The 27,429-nt window shown below is 36.7% G+C and overlaps 2 protein-coding genes across 8 annotated transcripts in view; one reads left to right on the forward strand and one right to left on the reverse strand.

Moving 5' to 3' along the window:
* PGCKA1 (PDCD10 and GCKIII kinases associated 1) overlaps nt 1–21,261 on the forward strand; it is a 60,390-nt gene extending 39,129 nt beyond the window's left edge. For all 7 annotated transcript variants that reach the window (XM_031504564.3, XM_085578589.1, XM_085578586.1 and 4 more), the window contains one exon: nt 1–21,261. In XM_031504564.3, coding sequence (XP_031360424.3) covers nt 1–943 — 943 coding nt within the window. In that variant the 3' untranslated portion in view covers nt 944–21,261.
* Nucleotides 11,757–27,429, reverse strand: part of RELL1 (RELT like 1) — a 22,848-nt gene continuing 7,175 nt past the window's right edge. Inside the window, exons 2-7 of the mRNA XM_021533205.3 lie at nt 24,193–24,432; nt 22,419–22,490; nt 21,133–21,190; nt 18,365–18,604; nt 17,524–17,706; nt 11,757–14,232 (exon numbers count right to left, since the gene is read on the reverse strand). Of these exons, the coding sequence (XP_021388880.2) occupies nt 17,526–17,706; nt 18,365–18,604; nt 21,133–21,190; nt 22,419–22,490; nt 24,193–24,432 (791 nt within the window). The 3' untranslated portion in view covers nt 11,757–14,232; nt 17,524–17,525. The remainder of the gene's footprint in view (nt 14,233–17,523; nt 17,707–18,364; nt 18,605–21,132; nt 21,191–22,418; nt 22,491–24,192; nt 24,433–27,429) is intronic.

The following is a 27,429-nucleotide window of genomic DNA, read 5'->3' on the forward strand; positions in this document are numbered from 1 at the left end:
CTACATCTTTGATCCAGAAGAAGTACAATCACCTGGATGCATTCATGAAGTAAACAGCTATAAACACAATGAACAAGGCAGCAATAAATCCCGATTCAAAGACAAGAGTGAAAATGAAGAACCCAAAAATGAACTCCAGAGGCATGAGGCAAACAAAACAGAAAATAAAAACCCAGTAAACAGTACAACAGAAACTCTCTGGAATCACAGAGGCCATGATTCTCAAGAGGATGGCCTTGTGAAGTGTGCTGCAAAGCCTGATGTTGCAGTCAATGGTGGCAACTCCTGTGCTCAGCACTCCATGCTCAACCCCAACACAAGCCCAGTGAAAGAAACCAGTGAAAAGGGAACCTCCAGCCAGTCAGAGGCTGCTTCAGCCAGCAACAGAGACTCGTACACCAAATCAAACAGGTGTGGACAAGAACTTGACCTAGAGACAGGCAGTCAGAGCAAGGCAGCCTGCAATGTGCCTAACAGTATTCCAGACTCCCTGTCTGCAGAAGACAGCATCTTCATTACAGGAAACTCAATACTGGAAACAGAAAACAATACCATAACACTGCCAGATATTGATTATCCCCAAAATGGCAATCAAACTGGGAACTATGTTGAAAAAGACAGCTTTTCAGTCAACTGCACACATTCAGACCAAAACACTGGTGCTTCAGCAATACAGAACCAGGATGCTCGTGTAATCCCACCTTGGCCTGTGAAAGAGAGCAGTATTGAACCTTTTAAAACTGACTCTGCAAGTCTGAGTGAGAGCCTTACTGCTAGTATCACTGCAGTGGCTGTTACCAAGGTCACACAGGCACACACACACACCAACCACAACAATGTCAGTGGAGAAATTGAGGAGGAAGATGCAGAAGTTGCAGCAGCTCTTGCTGCACTGGAAGCTGCAACAGCAGGAGAAGACATGGAAGATGATGACGAGTACTAGATGGTTTCTTTCTAATACACTGGGTAAGATCCAGATGTTATTTCTGGATCAATATGAAGAGATATACAGCACACATGGAGAGCTGTTATGAACAGCATATAAAAAAGGAGTTGAGACTAAACCTTGGTCCCTTCAGCTGTTTTATACAGCCTTTTAATTTCTACTGCCTGAGGTACAGAAGAGCTCCCTTGACTAATGGTAATACTCTTCTCTATGGGCTCAAACAGTAGGAATAAGCACTATTTCTTCCACACAAAACATTCAGTTGTACACCCACCTCATTTACACTCATGCAAGTGTTTCCTTTTTCTCCTCATGAGGGTCTGCACACTGCATGTTCCAGGTTCACAAAACTCCCATTATTTAAAATAGGACTATTGAAGCCATAGAGTTAGAAAGCACAGATTTTCATGATTAGCAGAAAAAAAACTACATAACTGAGACAAAGTTCAATGATCTACTGAAACATGAAATAGGGAAGGCAGCTTGGACTGAACTTTACAGTGGTTATGGTTCCATTATGGATTAAGCCTAAATCTGTGCATGTGCACCTGGCATTGGAATGATAATATCGTTTCTCCCCACACACCTCTCCCTTGACTGTGTTTGATACCCCAAGTGTTGCTGCTTCAGTTCCTTAGAACAGCAGAAGCCCAGCCAAATCCAAGAGAGTGGGTTAACTTTCTGTTGATTTAATGTGTTAAAGTAGCTCATGTAAGAATTGCACACACACTATCAGAGAGGCCAGAGAGATCAAAACCCAGTCCATACCAGTTTGGATAGATTAAAACAGTTGTAAAAAAAACAGCCTGAAACCTCTGAACTCCACTAAATTTTCCAGGTGCATGTGACCTGTCTTAACAATATAGTTTTCAAGCAGGTTGTGTCTCAAACATCCCCAGCAAGATGTGTTTTGTTAATACAAAAACAACAAGAGCCAATTTGGACCTCTCCTTAGTTCTGCTGTAGTGTCTAAATTTACATCAGGAAAGGGACCAAACTTCCAAACTGGATTAAGCCTAAGATCTGAAAATAGTTACATTCTTGGAGGGCTGCATTTCTAATGGGAGGAAAAAAAAAAAGGAGGTAGAGACCAATTTGGTGCTGTCAATTCAGCAAAAGTATGGTTGAAATAGAAAGTGTTTGACATTTTATACTGAAATTTTGTGGTTTCCAAGTTTTTGTTAAAAACGCCTAATAAATTTTTTGACCATATTTTAAAAACCTGGTGGCTTTTGTACTTTATGCATTTTCTGAATATAAAATTTACATTTAAGAAGTCCAATAAGATATAGCCTTCATTAGATACATGAAAAGCACCAACAATGTATTTGCCTACAGCGTATGGTGATTTCAATTTCTCAAAACATTCATGCTACTCCTGGGAGCAATTAAAACAACCTAAAGTCTCAGCTTCTAGAGAACGAGATCCTGCTACAGGCAAGAGTCACATTGTATCTGTAAAATAAAAAAGCTTTATATGGTTTTAAAGTATTGTAGTAGTGTTGATTTCTCTATCTTCCTATTTTAATAGGTCCTTCTAAGCCTTCTCCTAAGGGCATACAAGTTTTACAGATCCATCTGTCTTTCAAAGACTACTACAATGCTCAAAGTCAGTGAAAGTGCCAGCACATTGCCAATACAAGCCATGCTGGGTGTCACCAGTCCTGGCGGTCCCTGCCCAGCACCCCAGGGCTCGCCCTGCCCTGCCTGGGGCCCAGGACCCCACTCACCCTTGGGGAGCAGACCTGCCAGCCCCATGGGCCCCTCCAGAGATGCCTGTGCCAGGGCTGTCCTGGGGCTGTCCTGGGGCTGTCCTAGTGCTGTCCTGGTGCTGTTGGCTGCCCCATGCCCCGCCTGGGGCAGCAGGACAGACTCTGGCTGTGGCATCCAGCCTTGCTATCCCCAGGGAGCCCCTACTGCTCCCCACATCCCAGCCCCAGGGAGCCAGCAGCCCCTTGCTGCACCATCACACAAACCATGAAAAACAATCCAAGTAAAAAAGATGTTGAAGAAAGAAATGGAACAAACACCCCAGAAAACTTACCTGATTTTTTTCAATATCCACTCAATTCGACTTTTCTAATCTGAGCTCCAGTTCAAACTTCAAGTGGAAATCACAGCAAGTTTCTCACATTGCTCTCCAAGCATTAAAACATATTAGAGCAGAGCCCCATGTCAGATGCAGCCCAGACAACTCAAACCAAGCACCTCTTCCATGGGAACTGCCCACAACCATGGGCCACCCTCTGCATGAGAGCAGCTGAGCCACAGACAGTGCATGTCTTGCAGCCCAAGTTCTCACTGTCATAAACAGAAGAGGCAAAACCCAGCACAAAGCAAGTCTATTCACTGCATTGAAATAACTGTTCCGTGTTCTCTCACAGAAAAGAAAGAAAAAAAAAGTTTGGCATCTGCATATCTCAAACATACATCATAAGGAAAGCTTCCATAAAATAAATCTATGAGGTAACACCAACATTCAGACTTCTTTTATCTGCTAAATTAAAAACCCCAGTGCAGTTTTTATGTTAAAAACCACAAGAAACCATTTGTATGCATTTTATATTTACATATGTGCTTAGATACCTTGAACCCTGCCATGACACCGCAGAATGTCAGGAATTCTTAACTTTTTGCAGCTTACAGTACAATTTTCACAAAAAATGTGAAAGAATCACTTATTTAAGAAATAATTTTTAAATGTCACACACAATTTCCTCCAAAAAAATTAGATTTTAAATAATTATGTGAAAAGCAAATCCTATTCAGTCCATCAATTGTTGATTCAAATAAACACAAACACCGCCAGCTTGAAGAATCCATTTTGCTCAGGCAATTGTGAGAGAAAAATTCAGTAACTTGAGAAAACAGAAAATCACAGAGAAAAAAATGCTACTAGAAGCAAGAGTAAATTGTATTTTAAGACTTCTGTCAAAAACTATGTATTTTTTTTTTTAGACATCCAGACACTGTAACTTCAGCTACCAATCAATTATGTTTCCTATATTTCAGAGGGGTCACCTATGAAGTATCATTTAAATCTTTCCATTTTCCTTGGATACAAAAAAAATAATATGGGGCTGGTTGGCCAGTATCTATCATTATTAATGTTTCTGTACTTGATGTAATCCTTTATAGGTAAGGGTGAAGATATATGTAGCAATAAAGAACAGGCAATAGGATGGGAAACTATGATAGGAGTTGGTATTTCCGTGAAAGCTTTTGCATCTTGGAAGCTCATATTTTGTTACTCTTCAAAGTAAGTAACAATTTAAAGGGAATTTGCAATCTTTCATATATAAGCAAAGAAACATTGAGGAAGACCAAATTTAGCACCTTCGTATTTGGCAATAGGTCAACCCTGGGTTATTAAAAAAATTCAGATCACTGCAGAGATTTCACATATGACTACAGGAGTGGAAAACAGCCCAGTCTGCCCTCAAGGAAGTAATTTCCTAGGGAAAGTTCAGTGAGAGTAGAACCCAAAACTGGACACTGCAGAATTCTTCAGCTCAGCAAACGAAGTTCTAGTAAGTAGGCAGGAACCTGGAAATAGATAAATTCCACAAAGATGGAGGTTTATCCTCCCCTTTTAAAGAACAAATGTAATTGTTTGGGCAAGTGCTGCTATGGAGACTTCCCATTAAAAACTGAAATTCAGAAACAAAAAAATCTTATTTTCTAAAAGATATTCCAGATTTGATTAAGTAAAATATTACTTTAATCATCATTCGAAGGCTGAAACAAGAAATACTGACTCGGAAATAAATTTTTTAAAATTAATCTTGACCTTATGTTGTATTTGTAGTTTCAATTTCCTAAATGTGATATAGTTTTCCAAGATTAATTCTTACCAATGTGTCCTATTTTGGTAAATGAGAATACAATATCTCTACATTTACTAAGGCCTGTGTATCTGGTATTCCACATGTTTATTCAAATGCCTACATTATACATTTTAATTACATCGAAACAATGAATTTCAATTATTTCTCTGGAATTTTGGTATCTCTCCCTGCATGTAGATGGAAATTGGAATCCACTAAATTGCACAAGAGCATCACTTCAAAATTAAATGTATTAAAACTTTTTTAACATGCTGACTACACAAAGAAGTTAAATTATGAAAGTCATTCTTCATTAAAAACTAATTTATTTTTAAACAATTCTGTTAATAAAACTTTATTTACAGATGTGTTCTACAGTTATGAACACAGATATGGCAAAATATGTAACAATAATTGTTAGAAACAGATTAAAACTTTTTCATTGGTCTTTTCAACATGAAATTCCCTTGGCAGAGAATTTTTTTCCTTACCATCATGAAATCAAAACAGAAACTCCCCAGCTTATTCCCTTGGCCAAGCTGTTCAAACGTCATGCATTCACATGAACTGCTAGAGACATTAGTCTTAGGATTCCCTTCTCCATTACCAATTTTACTTGGCTCTCAGGGAGGTTTGTTTTTAAGTTTTCCTTCATCTTGAATTTTCACAATCCCAATCTTCAGCTCAGACAATCCTTGAACTGAACTCATTGAGTAAAGAGAAGGCAGGAAATACTGCCTGCCCTAAAATGGTACTACTGCTGACCACTTCTGAAAATTCCACCCCACCTCCTTTGGGACTTTTTCCATTTCAAACTATAAACTGTTTCAAGTTTTGAAGAATCTAAGTGTTCATCTTGGACTCTGTAATAAAAATTGAAATAGATGATAGCAAATTAATGCCTTAACATAAGCAGCAATAACTTTTTAAGTGTTTTTTTGTTAAATGCCATTTTAACTTCTTTTAAATGGTTTAGTCTAATTCCACAACAGAATTTCATGTAGCTACTCCCCCACTCCCTACCTATTTCTCCTTTAGTCAGAGAAAATAAATACTTCCTTGTACAACTTATTTTGGAAAACAGGAGTCTCTCAAAGAAGCAGGAAAAAACATTACCTCTCTTGATTTTGTTTAAAATCCCATTGCTGAAGTATACATCCTAATCAGTTACCTCACAATGACTGTGATCAAAGCTATCAAGGTTACATCATTCTCTGCTCTGAATCTTGATTGACATTATTATAAACAGGATTTAACACGTTTTTGCTTTAATTCATGGCTATAATAACTGATAAACCTTTCATTCCTTAACAAAACAAAAAACCTCAGAAGTCTTTCAGGAAATACAGCATCCCGATATTATGAAGACAACTTAAGTACTCAACCAATGCCACAATAAAACCACGTCACATGAAGACAGCAGTTTAAGCCATTTATTTGCTCATTAAGCTCCCTTCTGTTTACTCTAAGCTAGAGATTAGCTTGATTATTATGAGGGTGCAGAAGCAGAGAGGAGAAAGGCAACACCAACTACTCAATCTCAAACACGGCCAGATTTTCAATTATCTGTGATCACATATCCTATCCCCTCCCTGCTCTTAATATCTACAGCCAGTACCAAGCAATTTACCTAGGCTTATGCAAAAGGAACGGAAGGTAAGCAACAAAGGCAAGATAACTACAGAACAAAATGAATGTAAGAACAAGATTAAAATTCTGTTTAGGTATTTGAGGACAAACCATAGGAATCTGGCCAAGAATTAATAACTTAGGTTGTTTCCATCTCACATGTCTTTAGTTCTTATTTGAGATCCTCTTCCAAAAAGAATGTATGAAATAATTGAGGGGCATTCCTCAGATTGGCTTTTTCCTAAATCCTCAGGGAAAGAAAAAAAAAAAAAATCCATGCAAATGTCCTTAATTTCAATTGTCCTGGTTTCAGCCTGGGTAGTTAATTTCTTCTCAGTAGCTGTTATAGTGCTGTGTCTTGGATTCTGAGTAAGAATGGTATTGACAACAGACTGATGTTTTAGTTTTTAGGGAAGTTGTGTTTATCCTAAGTCAAGGACTTTTTTTCTTGTCTCATGCTTTGCCAGCTAGGAGGTACACACAAGAAACTGGGAGGGAGCAGAGCTGGGACAGGTGGCCTGAACTGACCAAAAGGAGATTCCACTCCATAGGATATCATGCCCACTAGGGAGACATTTGGGGTGATGGTGTTTGTCTTCCCAAGTCACTGTTACACATGATGGGGCCCTGCCCTCCTGGGGATGGCTGAACGCCTGCCTGCCCATGGGAAGCAGTGAATAATTCCCTATTTTGATTTGCTTGTGTGCATGGTTTCTGCTTTGCCTACAAAACTGTCTTCATCTGTCTTAATCTCATGAGTTTTCCAGTGTCCACCCTTGCAATTCTTTCCCCAATTCCATTGCTGCAGGAGTGAGCAAGTGGCTGCCTGGGACTTGGCTGCTGCCTGGGGTTGAACCATGATGTCAATACAAGATGCACTAAAGAAAGAGATTTTGCTGTGGCCAGAAGGGGTAAAAATTTCCTGGGAATGTGTCTCCAGAACAGATGAAATATTACAGATTTTAATGCCACAGTTTCAGTTTGGGAGGTAAAAGTGACACAGGGGTTTATCTAACAAATAGACATCAAACTTTGCCAGAATAATGCTGGTCTGATTTTGGTTACCTTTTACTCATTAATCTGCTGTTTACATAGACTTACATTAAAAACTCATCCAATTAGCATCTGCAAAAAAACAACCATACTAGCAATCCAGCATTAATCAAAATCAAGACGAATTATCAAAAGCCTTACAAAAGAATATGCATAGTCCACCCTGACTGGGAATTACTTTTCCAGATTCATGCATGAGTGTTAATTACCAGGCGATGCACGCTGCTATTGTTTTGACATACGACACACAGATCCTGTTCTTCCTCATTGCTTTGATTAAAAATTTGGCTCAGAGAGAAGTTTACATTGTTCTTTTTAATAACTGCAGCAGCTACTTCCACACACTGCAGGGCAGGAGAGGGGCTGAGTTTCTGGGGCCTGACTAGCCACAGGTCTACCACAGCCCCATGAAGCACCTCAGATCAGATCTCCCATTAAACTGGGACCTTTTCAAGTTTTTTGGTTTCTTTTTTTTCACTGACCTACTCCGACCTTTTTGAATTATCAATAAAAGCTTCATAGCTCCCTCTGCTGCCAGCAAGTAGGAAATTCAGTTACTCTACAGAAACTGCTTGCACCCGAGAGAAAACATTGCATTCCTGTTTCTCTAAGTATATATGTGCGTAGAGTCCTTTGAAAACAAGTTTTGAGACATATTACAGGTATTTTATTTTAAGGTTAAGATTGCTGCTTTTATTGGATAGTCATTCTTACTGTAAATCAATATTGAAGACCAATAGTTAAATACCACCTTAATATGGTAATTTCAAAATACTACCTTACTCAATGTGAAAATCAAACCATATTATCACCTGAGCATTCAGCTGGATATCTAATGACACCCACGAAACAAATTTCAATTATTCAGAACAGTTCAGAGACAAGAGTTCATCTCAAACTGCTTCTGTCCTAACACTATTGTTTTTCAGTCCATCTTCCCAGATCTTACACTGTACCACTGCTGCCTCTTCTCTGAACCTGCCCGCCCCAGCAGTGACTCTCCAGATCTGTCCCTCTGCATCAGGTACCAGCGAGGTTTGATAGCTGTCTTGCTGTTGCTGTTCTGCTCCATACTGACAGCCATGAAAAGTGTCCTAAATCCAATGGTCAATCTATTCCCCAGGACCATTTCCAGACCACCTCCACAATGGTGATGTACCAGCACAAGCGCCTCCGGTTGCCTCTGCCGCACTTGTAACAACTCTGCAGCCCAGAAGAGACAGGACTGGGATGACTGCCTGAAAATAGACAATGGAAGGGGCCATCAGAGGGTTTACACATCTAAACCTGAGAGATTACACTGGTAGAAAAACGCATTTGCCAATACATCCTCCTTTGTGTTGTAGCTGCAGCTACACTCCATGCCTTGCACCTCTACAGCGCTAGAGGCTGCCTAGATGTAATTGAAGAGGTGTTTCAGTTTCAACAGGTGTTACTGAGCTAAAGACTGACACAGACCCACACAAGGCCTGACATACAGAACCAGATGGCCAAGCACTACCCATGTACCTGCATCTGCACTAAGTCCATGTCACAGGGACTTGGCTTCACTTACCTAAACTTACTAGGAAAATATACCACCAACCCACTCTTTTCCTCCAGATAATTTGGGAGCCACAGATAATTGAGGCTGCTTACTGTAACAGCACAGAGCTTTCAGATCTTGCCATTAATGTCTCTTTGAAGGCTTCTGCCACTTGTTGCTTCCAGCACTACATGCCTGGCATCTCTCCTACCTTTTTTTGAAAGTAGAGGAACAGACTCCTACCTTCCCAAACTGTCCAGCTTCCTTTTCCTTATCCTGCTCCAGCCCTACATAGCCTTTTCTTAGTTTTGCCTCAGCAGATGACCTTAACCTGCCAGGAAGGAAGCTCCAAGGCTGACAGCGTGCTTTCCAGCTCTCTGCAATGCTAGCTCCAGAATCAGCCAGCCCCCTCAGAGAGGCAAAAGAGAGCATCTAGAACAAGAGATAACATCAAATCATGGCTTGAGTAAAAAAAAAAAAAAAACAAAACAGCAGCACCTTAGTGCAGGCCCCATACCACTGGGAAAAAATATTTAAAATTAAGAAAAGAAACCTAAAAGTGGAAATTTCAGATGCCAGTACTTTGAGCCTAACCTCCCTCAAACAAAATCCCAAAACACAGGATTTCACAAAACACTGAGAAAAAACTTAAATCGAAATCCATCTTTATTTGTCCGTCTTACATGCTGTTCATTAATATTAGATAGCTAAGACTTAACTACTCTTTCCTTGTTGACTCATTAGCAGTAGCATTAGTCACTTACCAGGAAAAAAAAAAGAACAAGCCTAAAGTGCCCAGAAACCCTAAATTAATAGATACAAATTGATTCACACATCATACTACAAGTCACAGGTGGGAGTCCTCAAAGACCACTAAACAGGCAGGAAACTTAATTCCTTAGGAGAGACAGTCTCACATTCCAGCCCAGCAGGCACTTTCAGCATTACCAAGCAAGCACAGACCAGACAGGACAAATCTCATAACAAAGATCTTTTCAACCCACCAGATTTCATATTAGTAGGCAGTTAAGTATAAGCTCAATTCATTTGTAAGGAGAAAAAAAAAATCAGATAATAAATCATTCTGGCACCCTTTTCTCCTGAAATTTCTTACCATGTTTTTAGTACCTATTTCCATCTTCTATGTCTTTCAGTTCAGGTCTGCTCACTGAAAGTGGAAGCCGAAGCCCCATAAGTCCAACAGCCTCAAAATAGCTCCCCAATTCAAGCTGTACATACACCCTCTGCAGGAATAGTGGAATCTGGAGTCATTTCTATAGACTGTGCATAGCTGCAACATGGTCACTCTTAAGTACACAGGAAAACACTTGTGCTTCAGCATTCTCCCAGTACAAGACCAGCTGGCTGAAGTAACACTTCCACCAAGTAACATACAACACATGGGGAGTACAGGGACCATATAAGGTACCAATTTTGTCCAAGTTTCTGTACATGTGAAAAACTGGGATATAGTTTAGAAAGAAAATGGCAATGAGAACACAGGTACACTATGGCATGCTTTCAACTGAGACTTCAATAAAGAGATTCAGAAGTAAAATAAATGCTTTAATCCTTACCATGTTTCAAAAATACATTGCACATGGACTTTATATTCTTTACTACCAAAATCAGATTTTATTAAACTAGAAGTAGCTCCCTGGACTATTTTGCTACAGCAGCATAAGGTAAGATACTGAATTTTGGAATAATTCTTTACTAAAAAATGAAGTGCCTGCATTGAAGAAAAGTAACACAAGAATTAATCCATGCGAGGAAAACAAAATCCATTTGAAAAAAACTCTTTGTTTCTAATGAGGACATGTCTATGTCAGCCCAGTTATAACAGAATTTCTCAAACTTTACTACAGCAATCGTCTTGTATTTCAGTGCATGTACATATTGTCTAATAAAAACTGTGTACTACACATACTACACAGAATTTGTATGTAGAAGAAAAAAAGAACAAAAAAAAAAGCCTGAAAATAAAACTCACATAGTGTGTTGAATTTCTGGAAGCTTCAGCAGCAACAGTGACTCAATTTTGCCTGAAGATTAAGGCCTGGAAGGACTTTTTAAATTTTTTTTTGTTTTTTTAATATTCTCAATATAAACTACAGCTGTATATCAACCTCTGAAATTCAAATACAGAGCTCAAAACAGACCCTACGTGATGCTGCTAGGAGCACTGAAATAATGAAAAACCCCACACCTGCAAACAGGATTGTACACTGATAATCACATCTCAGCTAGCCACAGCCTGCTTCAAGGCTCCTTCACACTATTCAGACAGCAAAACCCATTCTTAGTGCCCTTTACAGATCACAGTCATCTGTGAAAACATAATGTAACAAATTAAGCATTGTAGTATCACAGATAGACACAGGCTGAGAGGAGACAACTGCAAAGAGCTTCCTGTCATTTGTGACTTTTCATTCCCTACCTTATGAAAAAAATTAATAATAATGTTGAGTATTTTTTAAAAGCTCTGTATCAAATATAATAAAAAGTTAAAAGTCTTGATATTTTAAATTTAAGATACCAGCTTGGGTTGAATCACAGATTTCTGTTATTGTCATTTAAATATGAAACTAAAGTAGTATTTGCAGTTGTCCTTTCTGAAGAAAATTAAACTGCTCTGAAGTACATCACACTATAACCCAACCTTCTCATTACCTCCATAAACAAGAACTTAAGAAGCAAAAAGATTGCATTTTACATTTAGATAGTGCAAAAATTAAATTTCACTCAATGATTGAAGGCTTAAGGAAGTCAGAAGCAAGCTTAAGAATCAATATTTTTATTTACTGTTTGGTAGTATAAAAGTTGTATATAAACTATTTTGTTAAAAATACATTTGATAAGCAAACTTTAAAAAAGGAGACTAATATGGCAATATGCATACCCTTACAAAATAGCAGTGTAGTGTTAAAGGCAATGAAACAGGCACAGTTTCTAAATCCTCTCTTACTTAGGTAGCATAAATTCAATTCTTGCACATATCAGATCTTATAATACCTTACATAATTACTTTATACAGGTAAACAATATTTTACATATCCAACATCTTTCCATCCCTTTTATTCTGCGTATTTTCAATGGAATCAAAATAGAAACTACTTCTAAAATAAGTAAAAAAAAAAAGTATTACTGTTTAAACTTTCTTCAATCCTTTTGCCATTTATTCACCATACTATCATATCATGTATCAAAATATAATATCAAGACAAACTGCCCTTTTTTTAGAAGAAGCTTCGGGGACAGCCTGTAACTTTGTATCTTCTTTCTGAAAATTATTTGAAAACTGCTGTTTTCTCCAATGCTCCCTTTTTCCAGTAACACTTTATACTCATAGCTAGCAACCTCTTGAAAACTGAAAGCTTATTACTACAACCAATACTAATTAAATCTTCTAGAAATATTTGTCATACAAATAATCATGTGAAGCTTAATGTGTGCATGTAAGATGACGCTGGTGTTTACCTTGTACTTAAATATTGAAGAGATTTCACAAGCTGATTTTAAATTTATGGGAGCAGGGAGCACTGCTAAACACTGAAGTTAAGAGTCCCAGCCAAATCATTATTTTGGGTTCTCAAGGACAGACAATTATCTCTAAAAATATCCATATTGAAAAGAACAATAAAACATTTATTATTTTCAAAGTTTGGATGGGCAGTGGTGGGTTTTATGGCAAATATAGCATCACAGAAAAGTACTTATTGATAGGACCAGTCAGTATCTTGTGGATACACACAGAAAACCATCAGCAGCACAAACTTGCAGCAAGAGTGAAAAAACTTGATGCTTCCCGACAAGACATGGGAGTAACCAATACACAAGTAAGAAGAGTAGTTTTGTACACACTGATTGTTAACACTGTATACATAAATCGATGAAGAAACACAATTCTCAGATATGAAGGAGAAACAATTTAGAGCTCTTGTATTAAAAAGATTGAAGGTATCAATTTAAAATAAATCCATTTCAAAAACATACACTGCTTTTCATTGAGTTCATAAAGCAGATTAAGTTACAGTTCTCAGAATATAGTGCAATCTCTACTAAAAAGCATTATATTAGAGCTTATATTCTTAGGCACTCAGAACAAATGATATGACCTTCTATTACATAGAAAAGTTTGCTGAGTTATTACAGAGATTTCTCTCCCCAGAACAAGTAACAGGCCAAAGCTGAGATCATAAGTAGATACAGAAAATTAATACCACAATATCATGGTAATTTTAGCATTAACTGACACTTAAAATATGAAAGGAGTAACATTGGTTTAAGATTTTACTGCCAATGAATACAACTACCCTCAGTCCAATAAACCCACTCTGAAACACTTTAGTATATATTCCATAGATTTTTTTAATGCCCAATATTCCATATCCTTATCTAAGGCTTGATATATGTTGCCTTAATAAGGAACCTGTGGGTAAGAACAACAAAAGAAAAGCAAAACTATTAGGCACTCTTCAAATATGAGTGAGCAGTTACAAGAAAACAGGAGAACACAAGGCCTTGAGAAAGCAACCTCACCAAGAGCTCATCCAACTGCACACAAAAAGATGCTCTTCAGTCTTTGTCAAGTAGTAAGGGAGAGGTATGGGTCTGGGGAACAACAATTTAATTTAGCATCTGCATATAACTGAACAGTCTCTACTTTGAGGTACCCTGCACAGAGTTCAAGGGCTTATGCATTAAAGGCACACATGCAGATTTGGCTGACATAATTATGTATGTTTTACTTAGCTACAAGCAGTTAGATTAAAATAATAATTTCATATTTCAAAGGCTGGCTTTTATCTTCAGCAAACACTTGTCAACTTTGGAGTGGGCAGAAGAGGAGAAGAAAAATCCATATGGACTACTGGGGTGAATGCAGTTTATCCATGAGGTAATTGTATTACTCTTAATATTGAGCTTGTAAATGCTTGTCTAAGTACAAAAAAAGTCTAAGACTTGATAAAGCTTTTTACCTTTCCTGTCCAAAAACTTGTACATATGTTTTCTTTCCAAGATGAAGCCATTCATTATGATGTCCACACAGCTCAATAGTATTTAAGTGCCTAAATCTCACTACTTTACTGGTCAAAAACCATTAAGTGTTTAACCTTGCAGGAATGACATCACAAAACTTGTAAAATTATACATTGCCATAAATACATTTCCCTAAATAGTATACGTCTCTTGGGAATTTTCAGTTTTCTCCAAAGTGCTTGCAGACAATCTTCTTCAAAAAGATCCACCTGTAAGAGAAGAAAACAATTCTAAAAATAAACCTAAATAGCAAAATTAGTTTTAAGATGGACACACCAATTAAAAAGTTAGCAGGTGCTCCAAAATGGAAAAAAAGCCACAATGGCATGAAGTAATTGCCGTGCATTCCAAATTTAGCATGTGAAATCATAAAAAGGAACTAAAAATTGAGCTAGTACTCTTGAAATGCATGGACAAACAAATGGACAAAGTGACAAATCACACCACAGTATTACACACTACAAATGGAAAATGTTACATAGCCTCAGTGTACCAGTACCAGTTTCTGTTTACCCAGTAGCTTAAAATGTCCAAGAGCTCAACTCAAAGTTTTGACTTCAGCTGTGCATCTACTACTGATTTTATGTGCCATTAAGCATATTTGAAATAACATTAACTGACGAAATGGAGTCTGCTGAGAACATGGACCTTGAAGACATAGAGAAGACATGCTACAACTTTCAATGATGCAGCCAGCAAGACACTAGATAAGCTGAAACACTGTAGAGGTAACTTCAGAACAAGTCAGTTTAGGGGAAAAAAAGCCCTGGACTTGAGAGTAGCAGTGAATGCAGGCAATCAGCAATGCTATTTCATTGAGGTACTGTCCAACTCAGGAATTACACCTCATACAGGAACTCTCAGTAACAGGGGTTAAAGTCAGCCACAAATCTACTGCCTCTGAATGACAGAAAAACCTTTTCTGGAACCAATTAAACATACCTTTATGTCTGCCTTCTCCCTGAAGATCTGAGTCAAATTCCCCCACACTATAATCTTTAATCAGAAATGTATTGACTAATGGCTCAAAAGTCTCAAATGCTGTTTATTTATTAAGTTTCAGTAGACTGGGCTACAATAATTTATTACAAGTCTGAAATAAGTAGCTGAAGTAAAAGTTTAACTACTACCTGTTTACATGTGAACAACTTCTCATGACAGTAGAGAAAAACTGATCTAGAACCATGCTAGGGAATAGCATCATACCCTTTTACAAGCAAGATCTGTTTATTTTTTGTAGTGTAAATCAACAAGACCTGGCTAGTTTCCCAGATGATTTACAAAATAGCTCTGTTGGACTAGAGAGACCATTAAAATATTCTGCTGAACCATTTCTCTGCTATTAGAACATTTGTTTTCAGAAGGGGCAAAACTCTAATCCTAAGGGGAGGTTCTATAATAAAAAGCTGCCATAGATGGACAATTTTTTTTTATAGCTTTACTATCATATCTCTCTAGAGAACAGTTCATTTTAAAATTAAAGTAGCAATGGTTTAAATTTATAGAACTTTTAGGTAATTACAGGGAGTTTACTGCTTTCCTATTTAGGAGAGGAAAGAACAAATTAGAGAGAAAACCAGACTACAAAACATTTTGAGTGATTTCAAAATGATGGGGTTCTTTAATCAAAGTGCACTGAAATTTATTTTCATATATGCCCTATTCTTTCTATTTCTCATGCTTAAAGAGAAGATAACTAGCTTGCCTTCAAGTAAAAAAGAAAACTCATATTATGAATAATCTGATAAGATTTCTCTATCTCCCACTAGAGATACAGAAAATAAATAAAAATAGTCACAGAACTAACAAAACAATTAGCTGGGCATGGAAATGCCAATCTAGTGAAGGAAGATGTTATCTCCTATTGCATTTAGCTAATATTGATTTTTAAAAAGGAAAGAAATAGAAACCACATCAACATAAAAAACCTTGAACACAAGGACATTATTCTGAATCAGAAAATAAGAGTACTGTTTGCCTTTCACTGACATCTGTAGATCCTGCACAAGATTTCAGTGCAACCGTAAAACAGCAGCCACTAGACACCTGTGATTTGCCAAACTGTACTACAGATGAAAAAGTGAAACACTGGCATAGACAAGTTTGGTCTTATAAATGTCCAGAATAAAGATTATTATTCCAATTTCTTAATTTTTGAAACCTGAACTCCACTTCCTTGCAATTTAGCCTATCACTGTCTTCTTATTTACTGTGGGGGAAAAAAAAAAATTACCTCATTACCCTCTGTAACTTTTCTATTATTTGGAAGCATATCACATCTCCAAGTCTCTCTTCCTCTATAGCAGTATTTCAAAAAACCTGGTTATTAATGATGAGGCATAGAGGCCAGACAAATACATTCTGCTTAGTTCAACAGTTAAACCTGTGCTGCCAGTAAGGGTTCAGAGGAAGTACCCCACTACATACTGGCTCTCTATTTTAACCTCAAGATACTCAAGGGCATTTGAGTCTTGTTGCTTTTTGAAACAGACAGTTTTCTCTTGTGCATTTCCCTCTTCCATTTGAGGTTACCAAGGGTTTGACACAACATAATTTTATCCTCTCTCTCAGATTACAGAGAGTTTGGCACTGTGCACTTTGCTCACTTGCTTCAAGCTCAATACCTTTAATATGTCACCTTCTTCCCTTCCACCCTTCTTCCTAAAGGGTCAAGTCTTAATTTTGAATCACATTTGTTTAAAATCACCTTTCCCCTTCATATTATCCATAAGAATATCATCAAATAGAGGCAAACCATATTAACTTCCAGGATTTTTTTTCCCCCAATATTCTAAACTGTGAAAAAAAACCAAAAAAACAACACAGTGAGGATTGCATTTCAAAACCATGCTGGGCACGTTTTTCACATGCTCAATAGAGTAACTCAAGCAGTTCACTGAAGTTTAATGACTCACAAGAAAACCCCAACCGCCAGGCTTAGTTAGATCCCTGTGAGATCAGCAGTTTCATGTGACTCCACTGCTATTAGTCAAAGCTCCACAGATCTATCAGAGAAGTATCTAGTAAGCAATCATCTTATACAAGCATGCAGTACAAAGCAGCAAGCATAAGAAAGCAGCTGTAGTTATTGAATAACTGTAGTTATTCCAGTAATACAACTGTCACCATAACTTGTTTGTTTTGGACAATAAACAGATTGCCACAAAATCTGAGCCATTCCAAAAAATTTATATGCAAACATTTTATCTATTGGAATATTGATGCCACACCCACAAAAGTTATTTCAACACCTACTCTAATTACAAAGTCTGAATAAACAATTAAGATAAGAATTCAGCAGAGAAAAAAAGCCTTTCCTAATTTAGGATTAACTGAGTGGCCACATGTAATTTTTGCAGACTTATGTAGAGAATTTTGAAATTGAAAGATGAGTTTTCACACAGAACTGATGCATTTTCAACTGTACTGATTACCTTTACATATTTCACAACGTAACACTTTCAGTATGAGTTCCAAATGTTCAAATGTGTGATACCTGCCTTTACTCTGAGCTTCTCCTCTCTTGCACCTCCTGTTTGGCAGGCGTGGCAGGTGCTTCGCTCACATCCTGTTTGGCAGGCGTGGCAGGCATCTCACCATTGACACTCTCCACGCCACTAACGGACATCAAGCTCTTCCTCTCTTTGGAGTTTGATTTGTGATCCACTTTTGTGACTCGAAATCTGAGATGAGCAAAAGAAAGTGCACTTGTATTTCCCCACATATGAGTTAGATCATTCTCAGGAGCAACGGCATAGCAGAAACACATTTCCAGGTCCCAAGAACAAGATGTCAGAGCAGACACCTACGTGGATGCTGCTTCACTTCAGAGCATCTTCCTTCCTATCACCTACATATATTTCTAGTACTCACTACTACTGAATCACACTTGCTTGTGTTTTGAAGCAGAATCCACAGACTGCATACTACTTCTTAGAATAGTAATTTTCAAAGACAACTACAGTCTAAGGTAGGCATTAAAAATAACTAAGAGAATGAAGCAGTTTCTGTAGCCTTACACTTACTTGACAAATACCAAATTCAGAAAGAGACATTTATTAGTGTGCAATTCTTGCTTCTTTTTAGTCTGTATCAAATGAGCAACAGCTTTAAATTTACACCCACAGTAAATCTCCATCTTTTTACATAGTTCTTAAAAAAAAAAGAAAATCACATTTACTTCTTCCAGAAATAACTTTAGTCTAATAATAACAGGGTTGTTAAAAAAAAAAAAAAAAATCACTGACCTTATAAACAGAGCAGAATCAGTACATATCTGATCCAACACTGGCCACTGTAGCATTCTAATAAAAGTATACAACAAAATGACCTAAGCCTTACCTTCCCACAGAAAGGACTGTAACTTCTCCAATACGACTTCTTCTGTTCTCTTTAGATTTTTGAGCGGGCTTTATAAGGTGCCATCGTTTGTGACTACAGCGAGTACAAACATCCTTCTCCACCACTCCTCCAACAGTATGGAAGTGATGGGCTTTGCAGCTGTGTCTGAATGGAACAACACCTGGTGACAAAGGAGTCCCTGGACTCACTGGACTCTCAGGAGAGGTAGGAGATAATGGGCTGTAGGAAAAAGAAATAAAGAAAATTTAAAATGCTATTTCTTAAAAAGGAAAAGGTATTAAATCCAACCTTCAGTTATGTCTAATAAATAACTAGTTTTTACAGGAAACATTTATTTTGGAGGATGTCTGGCTTACAGTTCCCTCCAATAGTATATTCTTGCAATTAGAATCACTTTCACAAACTAATTCAGCTGCAGTCATATGGTTAAGGTAACTAACACAAAAAGTAATTAAGAGGGGAGAAAAATCAGCCTGAATAGAAGAGAACAAGTTACATGGAGTTATACTGATGAAGACATTTAATAAGCTGATTACACTCACAAATAAACTACCTTGGAAAACTATAGAAAGTATTTCAGAATTGTTACAGGATCTCAAGGAACTCTGAGAAGAACACAGTCCCACAATATTGAAAAGAGGCAAAACTAAAATGTGTACCACAATGACTAGAGGAAACAACACCATTCAGTTTCAAGGGAAAAAAATTAAATGTTAAGTACCTAGAAAGAAAAAGCAGTACAACATCCAAAAGGCATTTGAGATTAACTAATCAAATCAATCTGATTTTCCTCAAAAACAGAAAAACAAACAGGTATCATAGAGAGAAACCAGTTGTACTTTTCTTTGCACTTTTGCATCAATTTTAACATTGTCTTGTAACAGGTGAGAGATCATGAAAGGTGAAATAACTGTAGAGTAAGGCAGCAGACCTTGTAAAAAAATTAAACACATACAGAAAGTAATATCTGTAAGTTGCTGTGAAACTGCAGAGACATACAAAATATGATTTTTTTTTTTTTTGTCCTGGTAATATTCAGTGCTTTAAACAGTTCACTGGGTAACAGAATAGAATAGCTAAAGTACCCATAGACTTTGGGTCACCCATACCAACTGTAGAGATCAAGATAAGAAATTAGGATGAAAAGACAACATGCATAGGAAAGACAGTGACACATACACAAATCTTACTAAAAGTACTGGATGTATTGCAGTAAGGACAACACAAATTCTCAGTGTTTTATCAGAAAGCCTTTACCTAAACCTATATTTAAGAGCAACAAGACATATGACCATTCTTCAGAAAAAGAGGCTCATGAGCTGAACATGAATCATTAACAATGTTTTTGCTTAAAAAGGACAAAACAGTGGAAATAACAGAAGTGTAACTTGTGAACCTAAATTTACATTACTCAGCATTAATCATGCCAGATCTGATCCTAACATGCAGGTTTTGAAATGTTGTTTCAAGAAATACAAACAAACTGCAGCGACTCCAAAGGGGAACAGAAAGAACAAATTAAAGAAGTAAAACATGCCAGAGAAGACTGGGAGTTACTTGGATGCTTATTTTCAAAATAAAAATATTGACAAGAAATATTTATTTGGTCTCCAAATATGTAAGAAAATGCTATTAAAGCAAATAAAACTACTTCAATACCTGAAGCAAAGACAGAACTAATGGCTTCAAGAGAGATGTGTAGATTTTACTCAGCCATAACTATTTCTATAATTAGGAAGTTTCATAGTGCACTGAACTTGCAAAGAAATACAGAGGATTTCTACTTGATTAGAAAACCTTCAGGAATATCTGTCAGATTCTGCAACAGCAATCATTTTCCCTCCTAGACCAAAATGTCCAAGATAACATTACACATGCCTATGCAAAAAATTCAAATAAATATCTCTACAGAAGCATAGATATTTAAAAATATTTATACTTGAGAAGAAATCCCTTTGGAAAGTCAAGGTTTTTTTCAATAACCAAGCCTCTCACCATTAGAATAGGTGTTTAATGGTTGTTTACTTAACTCTGTTTTGCTGAAACTATATACTCCTACTTCTTTTATAGGTGACAAAACTATTTGAACTTCTATCTCCTCTGCCTTGAATAAGAACACAAGGTTATATATGAAGAGTATTGAGAATCTAGATATAGCTAAAAGTACTCATGTACAGATACAAGCACTTTTACACATATGATGCACCTACAGGTTTTTTTACACATACAATGCACCCAAGGCAGAGATGCTTTCTCTACATAATTATCTGAACAGGTGTGCAGTGAAAACTCTTAAGAGGTACGTCAACCAATGTCTATTATCAAAATTATTAAAAAAAAGGTAAACCAAAAGCAGACACAGAAAAAGATGTCTTGTAAGTTAGCACATATACAAATGAAGTTAATGCTGTTCTCTTCTTTGAAGCCACAGTAGCTTTGGACTAAGCCACCTTGTACATAACTTCACCCCTAAGTAAACCAGTATTTGCAGCATCTGTAAATCTTTAGCCCAAAGTGCAGTAAAACTGTATCATGCACCTAAACCATAACCAGAAGAGCCAGTCACTAACCCAGGGTATATGTTAAAATTTAAGGACTCAAACAAAATGGAAAATCCAAGTATTATCCTCTTAGCTGGTAACTCAAGCAAGCAATGTAGTCTTAGAAGTGTTCAGGAAACAAAGTCCTTTGAAAGCATATGCTTTTAGTTGCCTCAGGAAACATGCATTAAAATGAGGAGTAATTACCTTTCAGGTTCAAAGACACTGCTATCTGCTACCATGGCCTTTAATACATCAGCATTTGCTGCAATGAGAATAAACAGAACTCTTCAAAAGTGAACGGTTCTAACTTCAGAAAAAAAAAAAAAAACAAAATTAAAGTTCCTCAAAGAAATTTAATTTAAAAGAAAGATGATTGCATTACGTATCTCCAAAAAAATCACAAAAGAAAACTGCAGGGAAAAGAAGCTAATATAATTCTATGGCATGATTACCATAAACTACTGAAATTGCAGTTCATATTGCACTCAAAGTTCCACCCCAATGCAAGCCATGAAATGCAGCCATCTACACAAAATTCTTGAACAAGATCTCTGTAACACCTCACATATTTAACCCAATTTCAGATTAAAAACATCAATTTAAGAGAGCCCTACAAAATGCAAATTCATTATCAGCCAAAAACTACCAACTGCTCATTTCCTATCAAAACACATGAATTACCTAATCTCAATCTCAAGGAAAAATACACAAGCTCAAAGTCTAAAAAAACCCAAACAACAAAACCCAAAAATCTCCACATGCAAACCCAAAACCATTGCTTTTCCAGAGGACTAGTTTTCATTCAGATGTAATTCAAAGCCAGTTCAATGATCAGAACTTTGATTTATACAAATGTAAAATCAAAAGGCTGAAGGCTCTTGTCCTATAAAAACACCCAGTCTCCTAAACATTTCTTCCTACATTCTGAACTACTAAGCATACCACGGGGTGCTTAACTATGATTTTGTTTTCTCAGCCACATCTTCCTCTTTATCCTTTACTTTGCAGACACATGCAGATAAAATGTACAGAATTCAACGTCAGTGCTATATACCCAATTGTCTCAGTTATGCACAAGCCTCTCATCAGACAAGAGCTGCAAGAATCACTTCAGGACAAGAAGTTTAATCTAGTCAAAACATAAAATTTCCACAGGCTTTAAATACTGCCATTAAGAAAGCAACATTGAGCTTTTGCTTCACAAACAAAGCAAAAGGCTGAATCAAAAAGACCCAAATACCTAAACAGTTAAAATATCTGGAAATGCATGACCTGAATTTACCATACAAAACAATTTTCAAATAAGCAAGAAACTTCCCTATTGTCCTTGAAGTAACTGCCTTGTAAAGACAATTTCAAAGAGCTAAGAATGAACAATTGGTTATTAAATGAAACCACGTGAACATACCATACATAAGACTATCTGAAAAAAAAATTGTTATAGAACACCATCACCAAGGGCTGCTAACTTCAATGGCACAATACTATACCTTCATTTTTCATGATGTAGTTAACAATTTGTCCCACAGTGTCACTATTCTCATGTATAGTTTCATTCATTTCTGTGCAAAGAAATAAATATGTTGTCAGTATCCTGGCCTTATGAATCAAGAACTGAACTATTTTAAAAATAAATAATGATAAAAAGTCACAACCAAGACAGAACACACACCAAAAGAAACTACACTTTTAAAAAGAGGTAAGATCGGTTGTCACTATGGAGGGAAAGCTTAGGTAAGACTTTTATCATCCTTATTCAGTAAAAACTATGAACACAGGTTTATCATCTGTACATTAGCCCAAACAAATTCAGCTAAGAATTAATTTAGCTCAGTGTTTTCACAAACATACTTCAAAATTCCTTCTCTAGCTAGTAAGGAGGAAACACATAAGAGAGCAGTATTTTTAATCCTAACAACAGGGAGGGGAAAAAAAAACCCAGAATGTTAAACTGTCTCACATCACTATTCTAAGGTACTACAGGCTTTTAGTACGAGGGGGATTCAATTTAAGATTTTCACTACATTTATAAGGACATAACAATTGATTCATTTTAAAAAAACTGAAAACTTTTGAATCAGAATGCACCCATTAACATTAAAAGCTCCCCTGTAATAATCTGCAAAGACTGAAAAAGATCAACTAGGGAACTAAAACAATGAAGAGGCAAAGCTGTGCCCTTCCCTAGTAATTATTATAATGCTTTACTTAAAAAAAACGGGGTTGAGGCAAGTTTGATAGGCTAGACTGTTTACGTAGTAAATTAGGCACTTCCTGACCTCTGTGCCCACACTTCATCTTAGTACCTGCAACTTTGCAATGTCACTTAGAGGCAGCTCCTTCCTGCCACGAGACAAAGGGGATGTCCCTGTTTCACTACCACTCCTGCTCCAGTCAGGGGAACAAACAGATCGGATAGCTCCACTCACTGCACAGCTGCCCCAGGCAGTTAATGCTTAAGAACACACTGACACATCATTACTGCACCACATGGGTCTACCCTTACCACAGAGCCACTGTAATCCGCACTCATTAACCTACTGTAAGAAATTAATTGGGAGAAAGGAAGAAGAGTATTTACAAGTGACTTTTGCTCTTACTTACATTTTATAAATGCTATACCATGTTACTACAGGCCTTCCCACCTGGTAACACCCTTTTTTTTCCTCAAGTAAGAATAGATGGGAATAAGGAACAATAAAAATAAGAGCATAAATAAACAAATGTTAGGATAAAAACAAAGGCATCTTTTAAGGAAAAATTAAAAGCATCATTACATAAAACAGAATAAAGATACTCAGTCCAAGGGTTTGGTTTTATAAAGAGCAGGAAGAAGAGAATGACAGCACAACAGGAACAAATTAAGATTACAAAACACAAAACTGAGATTTAAGCTTTAAATTGAAGCTTTTTGCCACTTCTCAGCTAGCACTACGTACACCAATACTTTGTTGTTAACAGCATGTAGAATGCAGAAAAATGATCTGGTGACTCCATCTGTGGAGCTACAAACAAATACAGGGATACTCTGATCCCTCTGTAAGCTCTTACTTAATGTTAGCAGACTTGCATGGGAAAAGCGGAAGTCGCCTGGATTTGACTGGAAGAGATCAAATCCCAAGTGACATGTCTTAAGAAAAATACTGTTCTTAATACTGCTTTGATGTCAAATATAGACACAGAAATGACAGAAGACTCACAATAAATGATTTCATACTAGTAGCAATGTACAGAAATAGGAATTTTTTTATTAGACTTGATTACCTATTTTTTCATCAATTTTTTCTTCTTCTAGTTCTTCAGCTTCTGTTGTACAACGGTATCCTTTTTTCTTAAGGATATGGCAGATAAGGATCCCCACGAGACCCATGATGAAGAAAACAGGAACCAAAGCAAAGGCAATATACTCTAGGTGTTCAGCCTTGCCATCATTGCCATCCATTTTAGTTGTCAAAGTAGTTGTCTGTAAGCCATGGCTTGGCAAAACCCACGGAACCTCTCCATCTATGTAAATCAATAAACAAATGTATCACTATACACTGTAAATCTCTTGAAAGAATTCAGAAAATTACAAGCATGGCCAAATCCCCACAGTACCTTCTGCAATGATGAGAAAAACACATACTCTGCTGGCTGAGAACTTACACCAGAAACAGCAGATAATCCCTCTTCATCAAACAATTACAAACATCTAACATCCAAAAACCCTGTGTGATATTTCTTCAATATAACAGCGAAGAACCAACCATATTGTAGCCTGACAGGCTTGTTATCTCAAATAGAGGGCTCACATATTTCACACAAGAGTAACACTACCATTGCTCCTTGTTCTCATCAGCGAGGAAAATGCTATACCATTCCTCCAGTCCAAAGTTCATGTAAAATTACCAATAAAATGTGGATCTTTCCCTAATATGAGAGCAAATACAGGATTTAATATTGACCCTTGCATAGAAAAATTATCAGGTGTGAAAGAAATAGCCTTGATTTTTATTTTTTACAGTGCGAATTCTCAAAAGAAAGAGCATCCACTCTCTACTCATCAGAATAAAGTGGGCTCATTTTTTGTTTGTCTGAGATCGGAAATGATTTTGTATTTAGACTTGAAACAGGACATGAAAAAATTATTTTTGCTTGCAAAGAATTAAGGCAGAAGCATTGTCACACACTATATCCACAATTACGCACTTTTGTTTCATTTAAGTTCTGAATTTGACAGATGTAAACTCTATGTTATAAAGTGGGATTCTGATCTATCAAAAGTATAGAATATTTGCATTAGAAGGGACACTTGAAGTTCATCAGTCCAAAAGTCCAAATGCTGCTAAAAGCAGCACTGATTAGATCAGGTTTTGCAGGTGAGCTCCATCCAGATGATGAATGTTCCAGAGTTCTGGACAATCTCTTCTATATTAATACACTTTTAGGTCCAATATACACAAAGAAACTAAAACCACAGTACCTTCTCCCATATCAAAGTGTAAAAAGTTCAACAGCTCAGATAAATCCAAAATTACATGTTGCATACTCAAAACCTTTGCAAATCCTTAGAGCTTATACATATTACCCACCCTATACAATAAAAGTTTGCACATTATTATCCCAAACCTGCATTTCTACCTTCTATTCTTCTCCTCCACTCCAGCTGAACACAATTTTCTGGAGTAGGAAATAACGACAACAAGGAAGTGTTTGTTTTTTATCCATCTATTTCAAGATATTTCCCAGCTACTTGTATTGAAATGGACAAAGAAATTCACAATTATTCCATTCATCAAACTGGCTCAAGAATAGAATAGTCAGCAAAAAACCATTTACATGACAGGGACACTTTCACAACACATATCTCTAGAATAATAATCCTTTCCTTTCAAAAACAAAAATATTGAAGCCTCCAAAAATTTGCAGAAGGTGCGTTATTCCACAAACATCTCTTGCACTGGCTGCATAACTACACTGCATTGAGAAACACCAGTAAGGTGATAGACAGCAAAGAGAAGTTTGGTATTTACCCTAGTTTTCTTTATTCCTTTAGAAACAGTAAACCTTTCATTTAAAAATATTTCTGAATTTTTCACAACAGTCTCAAATTGTCAGTTGGGTAGTATGAAATACACAAGACTTGCTTAAAGTGAAAACAATGAAAATTATTTGAAATAACAACTGATAAACCCCAATTAGCACCAAGAAAAAAAATGTATTAAGCATTTTGCTAAAATAATTTCCTAGGAAATAGTAGAAATGCCGAAAAATTGAAAGAAGTGCAAACAAATTACTGAACACATCTCAAAACGAATTGTTAAAGCAGAATCTCAGGATATTTGCTTTGGACAAAAACAGATGGTCTAGTTTGTTCTCAAAACCAAAAGAGAAAGCTATTCACTTTTAAGCTATTCACTTCTAAGAAGCTATTCACTTTTCAATCCTACAGATGACTTTATGCAGAATTTATCAACACATAACCTTCAGAAGCTTTAACATATGCCTGAGAAGGACAATTGAAAAATATCTACAATCTAACACTTTAAGGTTGCAGTTGTTTTATACTGCAAGGAAACAAAAGACAGGAAAGGTAAAGGATACAATCATGTAACTGAGAAAACTGATCTTACATGCAATTTTTGCCACTTGGATTTACCTGGATTCTAAGAATTTGTAATTAATGCACACATTATAATTATAATTCATGCTTTAATATACCAAAATGTATTTTTTCCCTAACTCATCAGGTAGCAACAGCCATAAAATACTCCAGTTAATTCACAAAAGTAGTTTTATTTACTAGGCAAGAGAAAAGCCATCACACCAGAGAAGTATTACCTGTATGACTACAACATCTCAGAATCTAGAAAATCCAACTGAAACAGTACACATCACAAGCTCTTAAGGGTATTAAAAAAAAAGCACCTTTTATATTCAAATATAAGACAACAACAAGCAGATACTTTGGATTTTATTGCACTCTAATTTTAAGAACGAATGGGAAACACCTCCCTACTATCAACATCCACTAACTTGTCAAGCTATTTTGTGGAAGGGTCATAAAATTTATTCAACTCAACTTTCTGGGTTTTCTGCCTCTCTTTGTGGCAAGAGTGGAACGGACTGCTCAAACAAGTATCTGTTTTCTCCATAACTATGGCAGGCAATTCCCACCAAACCTAGAGGGCAAGGGGGCCTTTTAGCATGGCTAGAGGTCCATGCCTCAGGCTTTCCATGTCACAGTTCACTGCAATTCCTCCAGATCCAAAGTGGCTTCAGGAGGTCCCTTCCCATTCAGTTCTCTGGTACCCCACTCACTGTGCTCCTGACAGACTGTAATCCTGAAAACAGTTTTTAACTGGATTACTGAGATAACCAGGTTTCAAGAAACAAGGACACAAAAAGCCTTTAGTTTTTAAGCAGTCATTTTACTGAATCAGTATAGCCTGAGGTTTGGCAAACTCCTCTGTTAAGACAATCCACTGACTACATATGCTGAAGTCGGGAAAAACAATAAAC

The sequence above is a fragment of the Lonchura striata genome, chromosome 4 (assembly GCF_050655825.1).
Source record: "Lonchura striata isolate lonStrDom1 chromosome 4, ASM5065582v1, whole genome shotgun sequence".
Taxonomy (NCBI): Eukaryota; Metazoa; Chordata; class Aves; order Passeriformes; family Estrildidae; genus Lonchura; species Lonchura striata.